Source organism: Ursus arctos, unplaced genomic scaffold, assembly GCF_023065955.2.
Source record: "Ursus arctos isolate Adak ecotype North America unplaced genomic scaffold, UrsArc2.0 scaffold_20, whole genome shotgun sequence".
Classification (NCBI taxonomy): Eukaryota; Metazoa; Chordata; class Mammalia; order Carnivora; family Ursidae; genus Ursus; species Ursus arctos.
The window spans coordinates 40,543,637-40,558,240 of NW_026622875.1; the positions used below are offsets into that span (position 1 = coordinate 40,543,637).

The 14,604-nt window shown below is 53.3% G+C and overlaps 1 protein-coding gene across 1 annotated transcript in view; it reads left to right on the forward strand.

The window, feature by feature from the left end:
• The window catches only part of RARB (retinoic acid receptor beta), a 162,751-nt gene that overhangs the window by 139,140 nt on the left and 9,007 nt on the right, over positions 1 to 14,604 (forward strand). The window contains exon 5 of the mRNA XM_026496896.4: positions 8,932 to 9,108. Within this exon, the coding sequence (XP_026352681.1) occupies positions 8,932 to 9,108 (177 nt within the window). The remainder of the gene's footprint in view (positions 1 to 8,931; positions 9,109 to 14,604) is intronic.

Here is a 14,604-nt window from a genome sequence, read left to right on the forward strand (position 1 = left end):
TTTATTTGAGAGAGAGAGAGAGCACATTGGGGGGGGGGAGCAGAGGTAGAGAATCTCCAGCAGACTTCGTTCTGAGCATGGAGCCTGATGCAGGGCTCGAACTCGCGGCCCATGAGATCACGGCTTGAGCCGAAACCAAGAGTCAGACACTTAACAGACTGCACCACCCAGGCGCCCCTTTCTGCACCTCTTTTGATCCCACAAGGAACACGGAAATACAGCTTCCCTCCCCAGAGGATCGTCCTTAGCTACAGGGCAGCCAACCTCCTTCCAGAAGCACACTGCCCATTTGTGGGATCAGGGCGGCTCTGATACAGTCTCTCATCCGACTCTCTTCTTTATTTCTACTTTGTATACAGATCTAGCTCAGTTTTTATTGTAAGCAGCTTCAAATCCTTTCTGGAAGTAGGTGGGGGTATAAATAAATAACAGCAGCCATAACACATTCTCGGCAAGCTCTTAGTTCCGAGTTGAGCATTTTTTTTTTTTTTTTTTTTTTTTATAAAGAGAGCTTTTTTTAGACAGGCAGTTGCTTCCTTGCAAGGAAACTTCCTGCCATCTTCACTGGCCTGGCCTCCCTGTCAGATGCCTTTGGAATAAGTGGGCAGAGAGGAATTAAAAAGGCAGCTAGCCGCCCACCTACAGACTTTTGAAAGAGTACTTCCCTTTTCTTTTCTAGTTAGGGTATATTTGGGACACATGGCCTGGCCCACGGAGACAGCAGGACTGCGTGGGGAGGCAGGAACGTATACCGCACTACCCTCCACCCCCAGGCCTGGGCAGGGCGCTCCCCTCCAAACTTCAGACCTGGACTCTTTGGGAAGGTTCCTAACCAGTGACCACCCTCCACAAACCAGGACACGTGGAAGGGGGATTCCACAGGGAAAGTGGAAAGCAAGGCGGCGGCTGTTGACAGATGAGTCTCCAAGACCAGAGGAAGCAGCGTCCCAGCTCCGAGGATATTTACTCTGCTTCCGGACGTCCCACCCCAGCAACTGCGTCTTTTGGGTTTTCGGGGTGCATAAACCTAGGGTCAAATCTTGCCTGTGCTACTTAAGATCGCATGACCTTGGACTTGTCATAGGAGCCTTGGCCCCCTCCTCTGTATCATGGGGTTTGCGTGGCACCCACGTCTTGGGGTTTCTGGGGAGGTTAAGTGAAACGACGGTGTCAGAGCTCCTTGTACAGTTTCTGGCGGGGAGATGTACAAAATGGGCAGGTCTCCCCTCAGTTGCGTTATGAACACTGTTGTGTTCTCCAGCCATGCACACAGGTTCTGGAAAAGTGAAGTGGCAGGTGGGCCAGCGAGGCAAGTCCCCAGGCAGCGCGACCCCAGGCTGGGCTGCCTGCTCCCACGCCCGCCGCTCTGCCTTGCGTGGCTGTTCGTCACCTTGCAGAGCTTGATGGGACAGAAGCTGCCCTCCGAGGGGCTCGTGAAGTTGAGCTCTGGAGATTTAAGGAGCTTTTAATCTACTCAGAAAAATGACCACCAACAGAATCATTAAACCTCCAAAAGACTTTCCAGGAAACTAGTGCTTTAGAAAAGGAAGGATATTGTGGGCAGTTCTGACCGTTGCGGGCTTGGCTTTCATTCTAGAAAACGAACACTGGCATCAGCCAGAGAATCAGAACCTGACACTCAGGAGGTCGGCCTCCCAGGAGAGATGCACCTGGTGGGGTGGGGGGAGCTGGGGGACCGTCACGAGGCCCGAGTTCTAATCTCCATTCTGCCGCCTCCCAGTTGGCTGACCTTGAACCGGTTCTTATCTTCTGTGAGCCTGTTTCCTGCCAGTAAACATACCTGCCCTGCCTGTATCACGTAGACCGTTCTCTCGATTTCCAGCACACATGTACCGTATCCCTGCTGCATTCGTCTGCTAGGGCTGCCATAACAAAGTACAGCAGACCGGGTGGCTTCAGTCAACAGCAGTTTATTGTCTCACGGGGCCGGAAGCCCAACATTAAGATGTCAGTAGGGCCGTGCTCTCTCACGCGGCTCTAGGGGAGAATCCTTCCTTGGCTCTTCTAGCTTCTGAGGTTGGCAAGTGCTTGGCTCTCCTCGGCTTGTGGAAGCATCACTCCGATCCTCTGTCTTCCCATGGCCGTCTCCTGTGTGTTTCTGTGCCATCCTCTCTCCACGCACGTCTGTCTCTGTCCAGATTTCCCTTTATGAGGGCACCAGTCATAGTAGGACGAGTCCTGCCTAATGACCTCATTTTAGGTTGAGGTCCCCATTTCCAAATGGGGTCACGTTCTGAGGTTACTGGGGATTAGGACCTCAATATATCTTGGGCGGTGGCAGTGGGGGGAGAGGTACATGGTTCAACCCATAACACCTGCTGAGCACGGAATTGGCGTGCACGGACATTTACCCTTCCGTGCTTGCAGCTCTTTCGTGAAGTCTGGCTGAAAATCAAATGTTGTCACATGATATGTGAGGTTTTAGAGGAGCCTCTGGCAGTACACATAACAAGTCTTTGGCTTTTAGTGAAAAATGCCCTCTAGGCACTGTGCTACGTTCCCCGGATCTTATTGGGTGGTGGAAAAAGGAAAAGACACTTTTGGTCAAGGGAATAGCATGAGCATGCCATGGAGTTTGGCAGAAGAGGGACTGGACAAAGAGCCCAAGGAGACAGGTCAGGGCTAGCTGGCGGGGACTTTGTGAGCTGGGATAGGTATGTGAACAGTAGCCACAGAGAGCCAAGTGAGGTTTCTAGACAGGAGAGTGCCAAGAGGGTGAGCCCCGGCTGCTCTGTGCCTGGCCAGAGGCTTTGGCAGGTAAGCAGGGCAGAGCTTTGCTTCATTCTTAGATGTGCCCCTGGAGTTCCAGAAGCCATTGGTGGCCTTTCAGAGCAGCTGAGACCACCCCAAAATCTAACATCTCCTAGACATCCTCTGGAAGACTGATTACACCCTGCAGCTGGTATATTCCAAAGGCTGTACCCCTGCACTCTGCCAGCGTTCCTGAATCTCTGAGATCACCAGCCATGAAAGAGCTGCAGCTGTCCAGAGGGACCCTTCCAGTCTCATGTGTTGGTCCCAGAATCTGAGGCAATGGGGGTACAGGAGCACCCCTAAAACATTACCTTCAGGGATATTGTGCTTGCTTCTAGCCAGACTTCCTGGAAACTCTTGGGGAGGTCCTTTGAGACCGTTGTTACTTCCCCCTTCCCATTGCCCATGGCCCATTCCTCGGAGCCCTCTCCACCCATGGGCTGCTCCATGCCTTGAAGACAGTGCCTGTCTTTCCAACCATAGTTGCAGGATGGCTGCCCGGCTGCCCTTCCCCACCTGCTGGGTGCCTCGGGTTCTACAGAGAATGCTGAAAGTGTGCTGGGGGCCCCCATGCCTCCCTCCTCCCACTGGTGGACGGACCCCAGCTTGTACATTCCAAAGACCATGTTATCTAGTGCCTAGATACATGTCTGTTGACCACAGAGAGATGCTGGCCTGGCACATAATATTCTCTTCATAATGATGCCGGGGATCTTTTAGCCACCTCCTGGAAGCATCCAGCATTGCCAGCCAGGAGGGAGATCACAAATGCAATCGCAGGCTCTAGAAGACAGAAAGTTCAGGAGGAAGCAGAACACGAGATGACCCAGGAGCGAGAGGGTGGGTGATCGGGTGTAATGGCGCAGAGCGCGGATACTGCCGCCACGTTGCCTGATGTGGATCCCGTGCCCTCCACCCAACGGCTGAGCGTCTTGCACGAGTGACTTAACCTCTCTGGGCCTCAGCCTCCACCCCAGCCAGGTGGGGCGAGAGCAGCCCCTACCGACGGAGGGTGCCGCGAGGATTAGAGGGAGCTGGTTGTGAAGCCCTCAAAAGGGGGCGTGCCCCCGGGGGTTGAGGCCCGAGACATATGTGCCACGGAGACATGGAATGTGATGACAAGAGCCGGCTGCAAACACAACTCGAAAGGGCATCAGCCTGTCCAGTGGTCAAGGGAAGAAGGCACCCCGCAGATGCGCCCAGCATTCCCTGGGAAGCTTAACTATTGTTGGGAAGAGTTTGCGTTTCCTCGTTACGGAAAGGGAGCCACGGGCAGCCCTGTATCAACCACCGCAGTATCCAGTGGCTGCCACAAACAGGAACTTCAGAGTCACTCATGATTCCGTCTCCATTTATGGATCTTGTTCTAGAAGTAACAGCAATCAGAAAAGGGATCCCCTTTGCGTCACAAAAATGGCCATATAATTGGATTTCTTAGTGGGGTTGGGCTGTGCTGCTGCAAAAGATGGCCCCGGGGTGGCGCCCTCCACAGGGCTCCCCTCCTTGCAGCACTGTGGGAAGGCAGAGCGGGGCACCTGCCTGGAGAGGGGCTCCCCTCCCCTGTGGGGGCTGCTCCTCGGCCTCCTGCCAGGGCCTCCCCGCCCCCCGACCCCAGCCTCTCACTCTCCTCCTCCCCCAGTTTCAGAAGTGCTGCCGAACACCCACACTTCCCTCAGTGCGCCCCGTAACCGCCTTCATTCCAGACCCAAACAAGCAGAGCTCTCCGTTTGCTGCAGCTGGCAGATAATATATAAGCCATTTTCAGCCTCATGCCTATGAATCGAGCAACCAGTATAATAAAACACCAGGTTATTTTGTGTTTTATTAACTGCCTCTTCCCTTCGGTTTGCATAATAGTGAGTTAGATTTACATGCCATTAAGACGGCTGTGCATTATTTTTAATAGAAGGTACGACAGGCTTCCCTCCCGCAGCCCAGTGTGTGATGAAGTAAGCTCATACGATGCTGATGGAGGTCTCGTTCACACTCGCTGGGTCGGGCCAATGTCTTTTTTTCCAGATGGATACTCCATTGTAAAATGATTTCCCGCCGTAAGCTCGCCTCGCTGTCCCTCTCTTCCGTGTCATCTTCCTACAAACTGGATAAACTGCCTATTAAATTTAATTACAGCCCGAACGGCCGCACATCTTGATCTTCTGTTCCCCCGAGTGTACTGTATTCCCAAGGTCCTTGAGGAAGGAATAGAATAAATCTGGAGGATGCGTGCCCGCCTTCTGCGGAGGGTGCTGTGGACGGCACGGCAGCACCCACCTTTTGAAGGCCTTCTGTGGCAGCTCTTACGTAGGATTTCCTTTCCCGCTTTCCTCCCCAGCATTCAAAACAAAAGCTAGTTTTATGCATTCTCTGGGCTGATTTTCACTGAGGTGAGAAACTAAAGATATGCGTCTGGGTTGCACAGTTCCCTTCCCTGAACTGTTTACATTTGTCAGAGGCCTCCCGCCAGGCCCAGGGAGCCTCACCTTTCACTGGGTAGTTCCACGCTGCCTGCCTCCAAGGGCCGCAGAGTCTTCCTGCTCAGGCCTAGATCACAGTGGGAGCGCCTCATCCCCAGAATGGCCTTCGTCCTGAGACACTTGGAACAAGCAAGGACTTGGGGGAACGTCATTCCTCATCGATTCATTGAACAAATATTTATTGAGCCCCTGCCTGCCGCGGACCAGGCACTGTTCTAGACACTGAGGAGACAGCAGGGGAGAATGAGACAAGAAGACCCCGTATAAATAAGGGAACAATAGTGTGTTAGGGGACAAGTACTGTAAAAGATGGCCTGTAAAACAAAGAGTAGATGACATTTGATCAAAGACATGAAGGAATGAGGGAGTGCATCATGTGGGTAGCTGGGGGGAAAGGAACCCAGGTGGACGAACAGCCAGTGCAAAGGCCCAGAGGCAGGTGCATACCCACTTGTTCAGGGATAGCAAGGGACCCATGAGGCTGAGATGGAGTGAGCTGGGGGCTAGTGGGAAGCCAGGGAGTCAGCAGGGGCCGGATCTGGGAGGGCCTCGCAGGCCAGTGAAAGGACTGTGGCTTTTGGTCTGAGATGAGAAATCACTGGCAATTCTGAGCAGTACAGTGACTTGCTCTGACTTTTGTTTAAAGGGATCCCTTTATTCCTTTGATAAGAACAGACTGTAAGGTGGCCGGAGTGGAATGAGGAGTGAGGTGGCTCAGACCAGGATGGTGGTGGTGTAGGTGGGACCTCTTCTCTAACTCTTAAGAGTTCTTTGGAGAGAGGATGTGACATTGTCAGACGTAAACTCTCTCAGCTGTAACTGTTCATCAGTCTGAATTCTTCCATTTACAGGCGATAGGAGCCCAAACTCAAATCAACTTAGATTTTTTCCAAAAAGTCACGGTGTGGCTCAGGCATGGCTGGATCCAGCATTTCAGTATCTTCAGGACAGAACCACTGTTCCTCTCTCTTTCCATCACTCAAGTGCCCTCCCTGCATTTAAGGGAGTTAGGCAGCGCCCCCCAAACCCCAAGGGCTCGGAAGGAGGGAGGAGCAACCCTCCAAAGGACTCCAGAGGCAGTAGAGAAGGATGGCAAAAAGGCAAGAAAACACGATAGTCATTCAACTGCATTCGCACCAGAGATTCTGCTCTGGAGATTAGAGGAAAAAAAAGAAAAAGAAAAAGAAAACAAAAGCCCCCACAAAAACCACTCTCTTGTGTATGTTGTAGTATAGTCCTCGCCAAAAGCTGAGATCTTCAGTAATTTCTGGGAAGTTCTTAGTGGTGTCCTATTTCCTGTGTGTACTGTGAGCATCCTCCCTCCTGATTAAATGAGGAAAGGTAGGTTGAGGCTTGTAATGGGCCATGGAGTGAGGACCTGTATGGGGACTTTGCTGGCCGTGCTCCCTCTGCTCGTGAGGACAGAGGAGAAGATGGCCCCTGCTGTTGTCTGAACCCTCTGGCGGTGCCGTGAGCAGGTAGGGGTGCTGAGGGAAGGGATCCAACACAGACCAAACCCCCAGAACACACCAGGCACCATTTGTACCCTGGGATCCCACTTACTCTCCCCCGCAGCCTTAGAGGGTGGGTGGCACAAATCTCTCTTTAAAATGGGGAGACTGAGGCATCGCTTACTGGAGGGCATTTCTGTCCGCTGGGGATCAGGTAGACCTGGGACCCACTTCCAGCCCCTCAGTGGCAAGTTTGCTCACCTGAGATGGGCTTTCCACGTCCTAGGATGAAGCTGAGAACAGCTAGCCCCTTCTTTGCTGGGTGCGGTTGGGTGACGTCTGGAGCGGGGGCCTAGATCGGGTCTGCCGCGGCCAGTCCCAGAGAGCAGCAGGCGCTTTCCCTGCCAGGCTGTCAGCTCGCCAGGGCTGGAAGCGTGTGTGGTGTGCTCAGCTGTCATACCCCCACCCCTGCCTGCGAGCAGGTGGGTCAGGAAACCTTCACGGAACAGAGGGAGGGAGGAGAGGCAGGCAAATAAGTGAATGAATGAAGGAGTACGCAGATGGATGGAGGGACCTGGCCAGTAGGCGGCCGCAGGTGTACTGAGATCTGCTAACGTCACAGGGGTGCCGAAGAAGGGCCCCCCTGGTGTGTTCTGTGGCTCCCAGAAGCTAAGGGCTCCTGCAGGAACCTGGGCCTCGGAGTCAGGATTAAAGCCGCTGAGGGGCGAGAGGGCGGGGCCCTCCCTGCCGGCCCAGCTCTGTTATCCCCACAACGGGTGACGTCGGGTGACATCGTCATGCTGCATCTTCGCGCTGCACGGTCGCGGGGCCGCCCGGCACTGGGACCAGGGGCGCCCGGGAAGTGTGAGTGTGGCCGTCACAGCACTGAGATCGCCTAGAGAGGCCGTACTCTGTTGTCGTCGTTGTAACCTTCTGTTTTCAGTCGCACTGTCCCTTTCTTACCTTTTGTCTTTATTATGAACAATTCGACCGTAATGTGGAAGCAGAGAGACTAGACTAGCGGACACCGCATGGCTCCCCAGCCGGTTTTGATGCCTCCTCCCGCCACCGTCCCACTCTCTCGCCATCATATGTTTTTTGGAAGTAAATTACAAACATGTTATTTGGCCTGTAAATATGTTGATGTTCTCAATGAACTTCCGCCAACACTGAAAGCACCAATGTTTTCATTACAGAAAATTTGTATCTCAGACACCTTAATATCTCACATTCTCACTTCTCTCACGTGTGTCAGTTTCTTTAGTTTATTTGAATCAGGATTCAGTTAAGGTCTGCACCTTTAATTGTAAGTCTCCTAATTTATTTTTTATTTTTTATTTTTTAGTCCTTTCCTGTGCCGCTGTCCCTACCTCACCCCTGGACGCCACTGATCTGCTGTCTCTCCCTATAGTTTTGCTATTTTCAGAATGTCCTATAAATGGGGTCTTTCTGTGTGCAGGCTCTTGTGTCTGGCGCCTTCCACTTGGCCTGATGCTTCTGAGGCTCATCTGTGTTGTGCCCTGTGTAGGCGTTTCCTTTGCTGTTACTCTTGGCCAGCATTCCACTGGGGGAGGGGGTGTACCAGGGATTTCTCCATTTATAGGTTAATAAGCATCTAGGTTGAGTTACTTTTAGTCTGTAGGTTTCTCTTTCCATTTCTTGTTATCCCCTTGCAATGTATTTGTTGAAGAGACCAATTCATTGGCTTGATGGAGGCTCTAGCATCTGGATGGTGAAGTTGCATCCCCCATGGTGTGGCTTACCACGTTCCTCTGTCTTCTGGGTTTCCTGCAGTTCCATCTAGAGGCCCACTCTCATTCTGCTTTGACCATTCCATAGGTGGGGGTGTGTGATTCCATGACATTGCCTTTTTTAAGATTTTAGCAACCACTGATGGTTAGTGCCTACAGCCATTAATTCATCAGGGTTCTAAAATGGTGACTCCTTATCCCATCATGCCTTCATGTATTAGCTGGAATAATCACATAAAGAGAAACCCCCATAATCACATAAAGAGAAACCCCCTTTATCTGCTACTTGACAACCAGTGGTTCAGGGATATGATACTGAGCATTTTTAAAAGAATCCAAGCTAAACACCCAGCCACCCCAACAGAAAGCTCCCTGGTCAAAACTGAAGTATTTATACATTCATAGAAAATGCACCAAGTTCCTTGTCTTCTGTTGCGCTTTCCAGAAACTACCCCTGACAGTGTTTTCTCTCCCTCTTAGAATTCCAGTGCTGACCATCGAGTCCGACTGGACCTGGGCCTCTGGGACAAATTCAGTGAACTGGCCACCAAGTGCATTATTAAGATTGTGGAGTTTGCTAAACGTCTGCCAGGCTTCACCGGCTTGACCATTGCAGACCAAATCACCCTGTTGAAGGCTGCCTGCCTGGACATTCTGGTATGTGCTCTTCTGAACTCTTAGTCGGGGGTTGGGTGGGCAGGGGAGGGGACTGAGATGCTTTGAAGACCTCCAGAGGCTTTGGTCTCCCCAGCCCCGCCTCCTGCCACTTCCATTGCACCCTTAACCCCATCTTCCCTGCCTGAATCTTGGTTCCACTGGCAGAGGCTCAGAAACCCCCCTGGAGTTGGGCAGAACCTCCTCCCTTCTTGACCTATTGTGGGAACCCCCACTGCATGACCTTTGGGAAGGACCCAGCCTGTCTCGGTCACAGGTTACTTGCTCCCCCAAAGCCCCTTACGTGGGCCAGTCCTGAAAATCTTTGAAAGGCTAACAGGCTTCTCCAAGCTAAACTTACTGGAGGCGGCTCATGGTGCCCTGGTTCTGCCCTCTTATACCACCATCTTACACCACCTTTGTCAGTGGCCTCGGGAAAATCACTTCCTTTCATAGACCTCAGTGTCCCCATCTGAGCAAAGGGAATGGATCCCTGGTGCCTCTCTCCCCTCCTCTGTTCTCATACTGTGGCTTCCAGGGCCCTAGAGAGGGTAAGGACGTTGTCACACCTCGTCCTCTGCGGGTCTACTGGCCAGATGCCTTCCCTCCCTCTCCCTGGTGGGGGCTTCAGGGATGGTATGATTAATTCTGGCTGGGTTGGTTTCCTTGGGCGGGGAAGCAGCTCCCATTAGAGGTGACAGGGATGTACCCGGCCTCGGGCTGGGGGGTAGTATATGCTGATGGGCCTCTGGAGGAAGCGGGAGGGGACGCTGGCCCCCAGGGATGCATCAGAAAATAGAGAAAGTAAAATTAGCTTTTGAGGTGCTTTAAAAGCATAGATTTTTCTTTTTATTATATCTTTCCTAGCTTTGGGTGTAAACAATTCTGCAAAGCAAATATAGTTGCTCACTGTAATTAAATACGCAGTCCTGCTCGGGAGGAGAGAGGACCCCGTATGAGGCAGTTATGCAGGGAGCTTGAATGTTTATGTGTCTTTCTTCTCCTCACTGGTTGGGTCTTAGGAGGAGTGGTAATGGTTACTCAGTAACCTACAAGTACCAGGGATCCTACGAGTATATATGGTATTTTTTTTCATCTGATTAAATCATAGGGTCTAGGATGAACCCAGGGACGTTTAGAAAAATGAAACCTCGAAGCAGCATTCACCTGTCACCTACCCACACCCTATAGGATCTGCAGACCTCAGCTCATTAGAGCCTTACACAATTCAGTGAACTGGCTGGGGATGGAGATTCAGCCCATTTTACAGATGAGGAGCTGGAGACTTGGGTGGGTCACCCAGGTCAGGTGAATGCTGGAGCCAAAGCTTAAGACTCACATCTTCCAATTCCAAAAGCCATGAGAGGAGTAGAAGCATAAACAGGGGACGATGTTAGGTGGGCCCTGGGCAGAGAACCACCCAGGCCACCAGGGATTAATAGAGGCCACCTGAGCAAATCAATAATGATGTTAACATGAGCTACTAGAATAATTAACAACAAAGCCTGGGCTTTTGTATCCTTTCCTCACAAGTGCTTCAAGTGTAGCACTCTGGTGAATTTCACCTAAGCCTCAAGATACCCCCAAGATACGAGTAGAGACTGGAGTTATCAGCAGGTGGTGAGAGGTGCCCAGAGGCCTAGAGTGGCTGAGGGAGCTGTGAGGTGGCACCAGCCGGTCAGTGTCTGCACTAGGCGAGGTGGGGGAATTCGGACTCCCTGCATCACGTGGCCACCCAGCAGGGCCTAGAGCCTTCCTGCTATTTGGGCTCTGACTTTGGCTCTTTGCCTGTTTCTTAGTCCTCCTCTTGTCTGGCTGCCAAGTGGTGACAGTGCAGGGTTCCTTCAACTCCAGCCCTTGGGAAAGATGGAATGAGAAGGAGGCTTTGAGACCCTCCAGGGAAGTGTCTTGTTTCCACAACACCCCATGCTTTCATGGTCAGGGTGCTTAGATCCCCCCTTAAAATCCCCGTGCAACCTCCAGCTGTCTTTCCACATCCCACGTTTACAGTAAAACCCAAGCACTCCTCTGGTTTTTCCATGGATCCAAGAAGCAGCCCCTTGGTGGAATTGAGTAGAACAGGAACCAATTTCTGTGACCTTGATCAAGTTGTTTAACCTCTCCCAGTCTCAGTTTACCTATCTGTCCAACAGGAATACAAATCAATAAGGCATTAACAAGTAATTCTTTAAATGGGCTTAAATACAGTCGCGGGTATAAGCATGGAATGTGTAGCAGATGCTCAGTGGTGTCGAGATCAGGGACAAAGCTGTCATAAGCACATGGGGACAATTCCAGACCCTGTGACGGGAGTCAGGAAACTCTTCCAATCACTGTTTTCTGGCTTCACAGGCTTGAGGGGCTGGGTTTGGGATGCAGTAGGCACAGGAGGAAAAAACTCTACTCGGGGAAGGGCGGAGACCTCCAGTCACACGAGACGAAGCAGAAGGAGTACTTACTTGGCCCCAGATAAGAGCTCATTTCCAAGAATTTGTAGCAAAGGCAGTTAATCACAAGAGCCTGAAAAATGCACAACTTCAAAGAGCATCTTTCGGATGAGAATAGCAACTGGCTGAGGCGTTTAGAAGAATCTTCTTATTGAAGCCATTGCTGTATGGATCGAGTGAGACAGACAGGCCCGAAGGACAGACAGACAGACACGGGTTGAAGTTGTTGTCAGCCCCTAGACGGGAAAGTTGCAGTTGTCCCAAGGCTCGGCAGCTCTGGCCCAGCCCCACGCATTCACAGCCACCAACGCGTCGTGTTGTGTGTGGGCTGAGACAGGCCTTTGTTCCCGAGCGCATGGCTGCCTGCTGGGGCTGGCACTGTGGTGACAAGTCACGGGCAGCGCAGGACATGCGATGGTTTGTAATGAAGAAGCCCCTCAAGAAGCAGGTCCAAGGGGAAAGCATGTCCTTCGCCTGTGCTCCCTGCCACACCACCCTCCAGAGAGATTTCCGGCCCCGACGTCTGCCTGGTTGGGGACCCTTTGGTGTGGAGTCCACAGCCAGGTTTCCCTCAGGACTGGGACCCGGCTCCGAGCTTCACACTTTCCCACAGGGGTCACGTAGCCAAAAGGTCTTTCTTAAGAGGGGCCAAATCTTCAAAACCATCGTGCATAGTGTACCTTCCGTCCCTCACTCTAGAGCTGTGGTTAGGACAAGAAAGGGAGCCCCCGAGAGTGGTCCCCTCACCTGTGCTCTCACGTTCTCCTTCTTGCTTACCCTCCTTTATCTTCCCCATCCTGTTTCTTCTCCTCCTGCCCCTCAGCTGCCTCTTCTCTGCGGGTAATTAGGATCAAGTCTCCCTCAACTTAAAAATCATAAAAAGCAACTCTTGGGGCTGTGTGACCCTCTCTTTGCTCTCCCCTGGCCCTCCCTGCTGACCTCTTCCCTCTCCACTCTCCCTTTTACAAGCATTCACTGAGGACCCACTGTGTGCCAGGCACTGTTCAAGGCTCTCACGACGCAGCAGTGAACAAGACAGACAAAAATGGCTTGCCTCAGTAGCTGCCCTTCAACTGGGGATAGATGGTTAATAAGCAGATGAATAGGCAGGGGCTTGCGGGCCACAGAGAAAAACGGGCAGGATCAGGTCCAGGAGTGTGACTGAAGTGGGCGTGGGTTGGTTTCTGTAGTGGGTTTAGGGAAGCAGGTGACCTTTGAAGAGACCTGAGTGAAAGGACAGAAAGAGCTGGAACAGTAAAAGACAGTAGTCAGGGAGGGGTGCAGGGGAGGGTGACCTGGAGAGTATAGTGCAAAGGCCCTGGGGCAGGGAGGCTCTGGCAGGCTGAGGACCAGTGAGGAGGTGAATATGCCCAGAGGCGAGCAGGAGGGCCTGGGCCTGAGAGGACGAGGGCACAAGCTAGCTAGTAGATTTTCATCCTCGGCGTCAGGAGGACTCACTGAGCTTGCCTAGAGGTGTGCCGTGGTCAGGCTTCTCTTGCCGCCATTCATTTGCCCCATGCAGCATGAATAAACACTGGTTGGGGGAAGAAGCCCGCACACTGTTATTGGGCACTTCCTGTGTGCCAGACCTGGGGGATTTGATGGCGGGGAGGAAAGGCGAGTCCTTGACCTTCCAGACTCTGCAGTCTGGCCCTTCCGCCCGCCCTGGGCTGCTCCCACCTTTGCCACCTGTCTCCCAGGCACCGGCGGGGCTCCGCACCCACCCAGCTCCCCTTGGCTTGCCCAGGGCTTGATGGGAGTTCACGCGTGGGCTCTGAAGCCAGCTTGCCTGGGTTCCGAATCCGGCGCTGCTGCTTACTAGCTGTGTGACCTTGGGAAGGCTCCTTGGGAGTGAACGGGTGAGCAAATGAATTCGAGATCAAAAGCGGAATTCCGGAATTGGGGCCGCCTTCGGCGTGTTGCACCTGGGCGGGTTCCAGCGTGAGGTAGCGTGGGGGTCCCTCGGGGCCTTCCCGGGTGCGGGCGCCCCCCTGCCCTCGGAACATTCCCACGCCAGCGGCAGCAGCCCCTTGCTCTGGTGACGCAGACGTGACTGCCCCGTGTGACTTCACGGCATGCCTTGCGGCTCCTGGGGTTCTGGGGGCCGTTCCCACGTGAACCCGTGCTCCCCGCGTCCGGGGGCTCAGCACCGACAAGACCCAGCCGGAAGGGAGCAGACCCTGCCTCGGAGCCCACAGCCCGCGTGCAGGCTGCGGCGTTGCCCTCGGCCGCTGTGCCCTCGTGAGGAGGCCCCGTGTCTCTCCGAAGCCCAGCCTCGCACCCCCGGGTGCAGGCACTGTGAGGCGGTCAGCGTGGTGGCTAAGGGGGCGGGCTCCGGAGCCAGACTCCCTGGGTTCGAATCCCAGCCCTGCCGTGTGGACGGTGTAAGCACTGGCGAGGTGACGGGACCTCTCTGAGCCTCCGTTATCTGCTCAGTGAACCGGGTAGAAGCGCAGCTCCTCCCTCCCAAGGCTGTTGGCATCCTTAACTAGGTCAGCGCGTGTGGAACACTTCGCACAGCACCTGGCACGAAGTAAGCGCTCCTTTCGACTAGCGATCGTCACCAGTGTCAGTAACGAGTAAGCCCAGACCGTCGCTGTGAGCTCTTCAGTCCCAAGGACTGTGTGTGCACATGCGCGCTGCCGCTGTGCTGTCCCGCACGGTGGCCACAAGCCACCTGTGGCTGTTAAGGGCCTGCAGTGCGGCTGGTCTGACGTGCTGTCATGGTAAAATAATTTTAAACGCTTACTGTTTAAAAATGTAGAACATCTCCTTAATGATTTTTTTATATCGATTACATGTTGAAACAAAAAGATTTTGAATATATTAGGTTAGATCAAAATGTATTATTGCACTTCATTCCACGCATTTCTGTTCACACGTCCAAAGAGCGGCTCCTGGAGGGCTGGTCTGGGCGCAGCGGCAGTGAGGACACCCCGCTCCCGGCCGCGCGGCAGGTCCCCGGGGCCGGCGTTCTGTTCCACGGAGCTCAGCGTCACAGGCGCTCCGCACGCCAGGGAGACGGCCGCGCGGGGCTGCCTGTGTTGCTGTT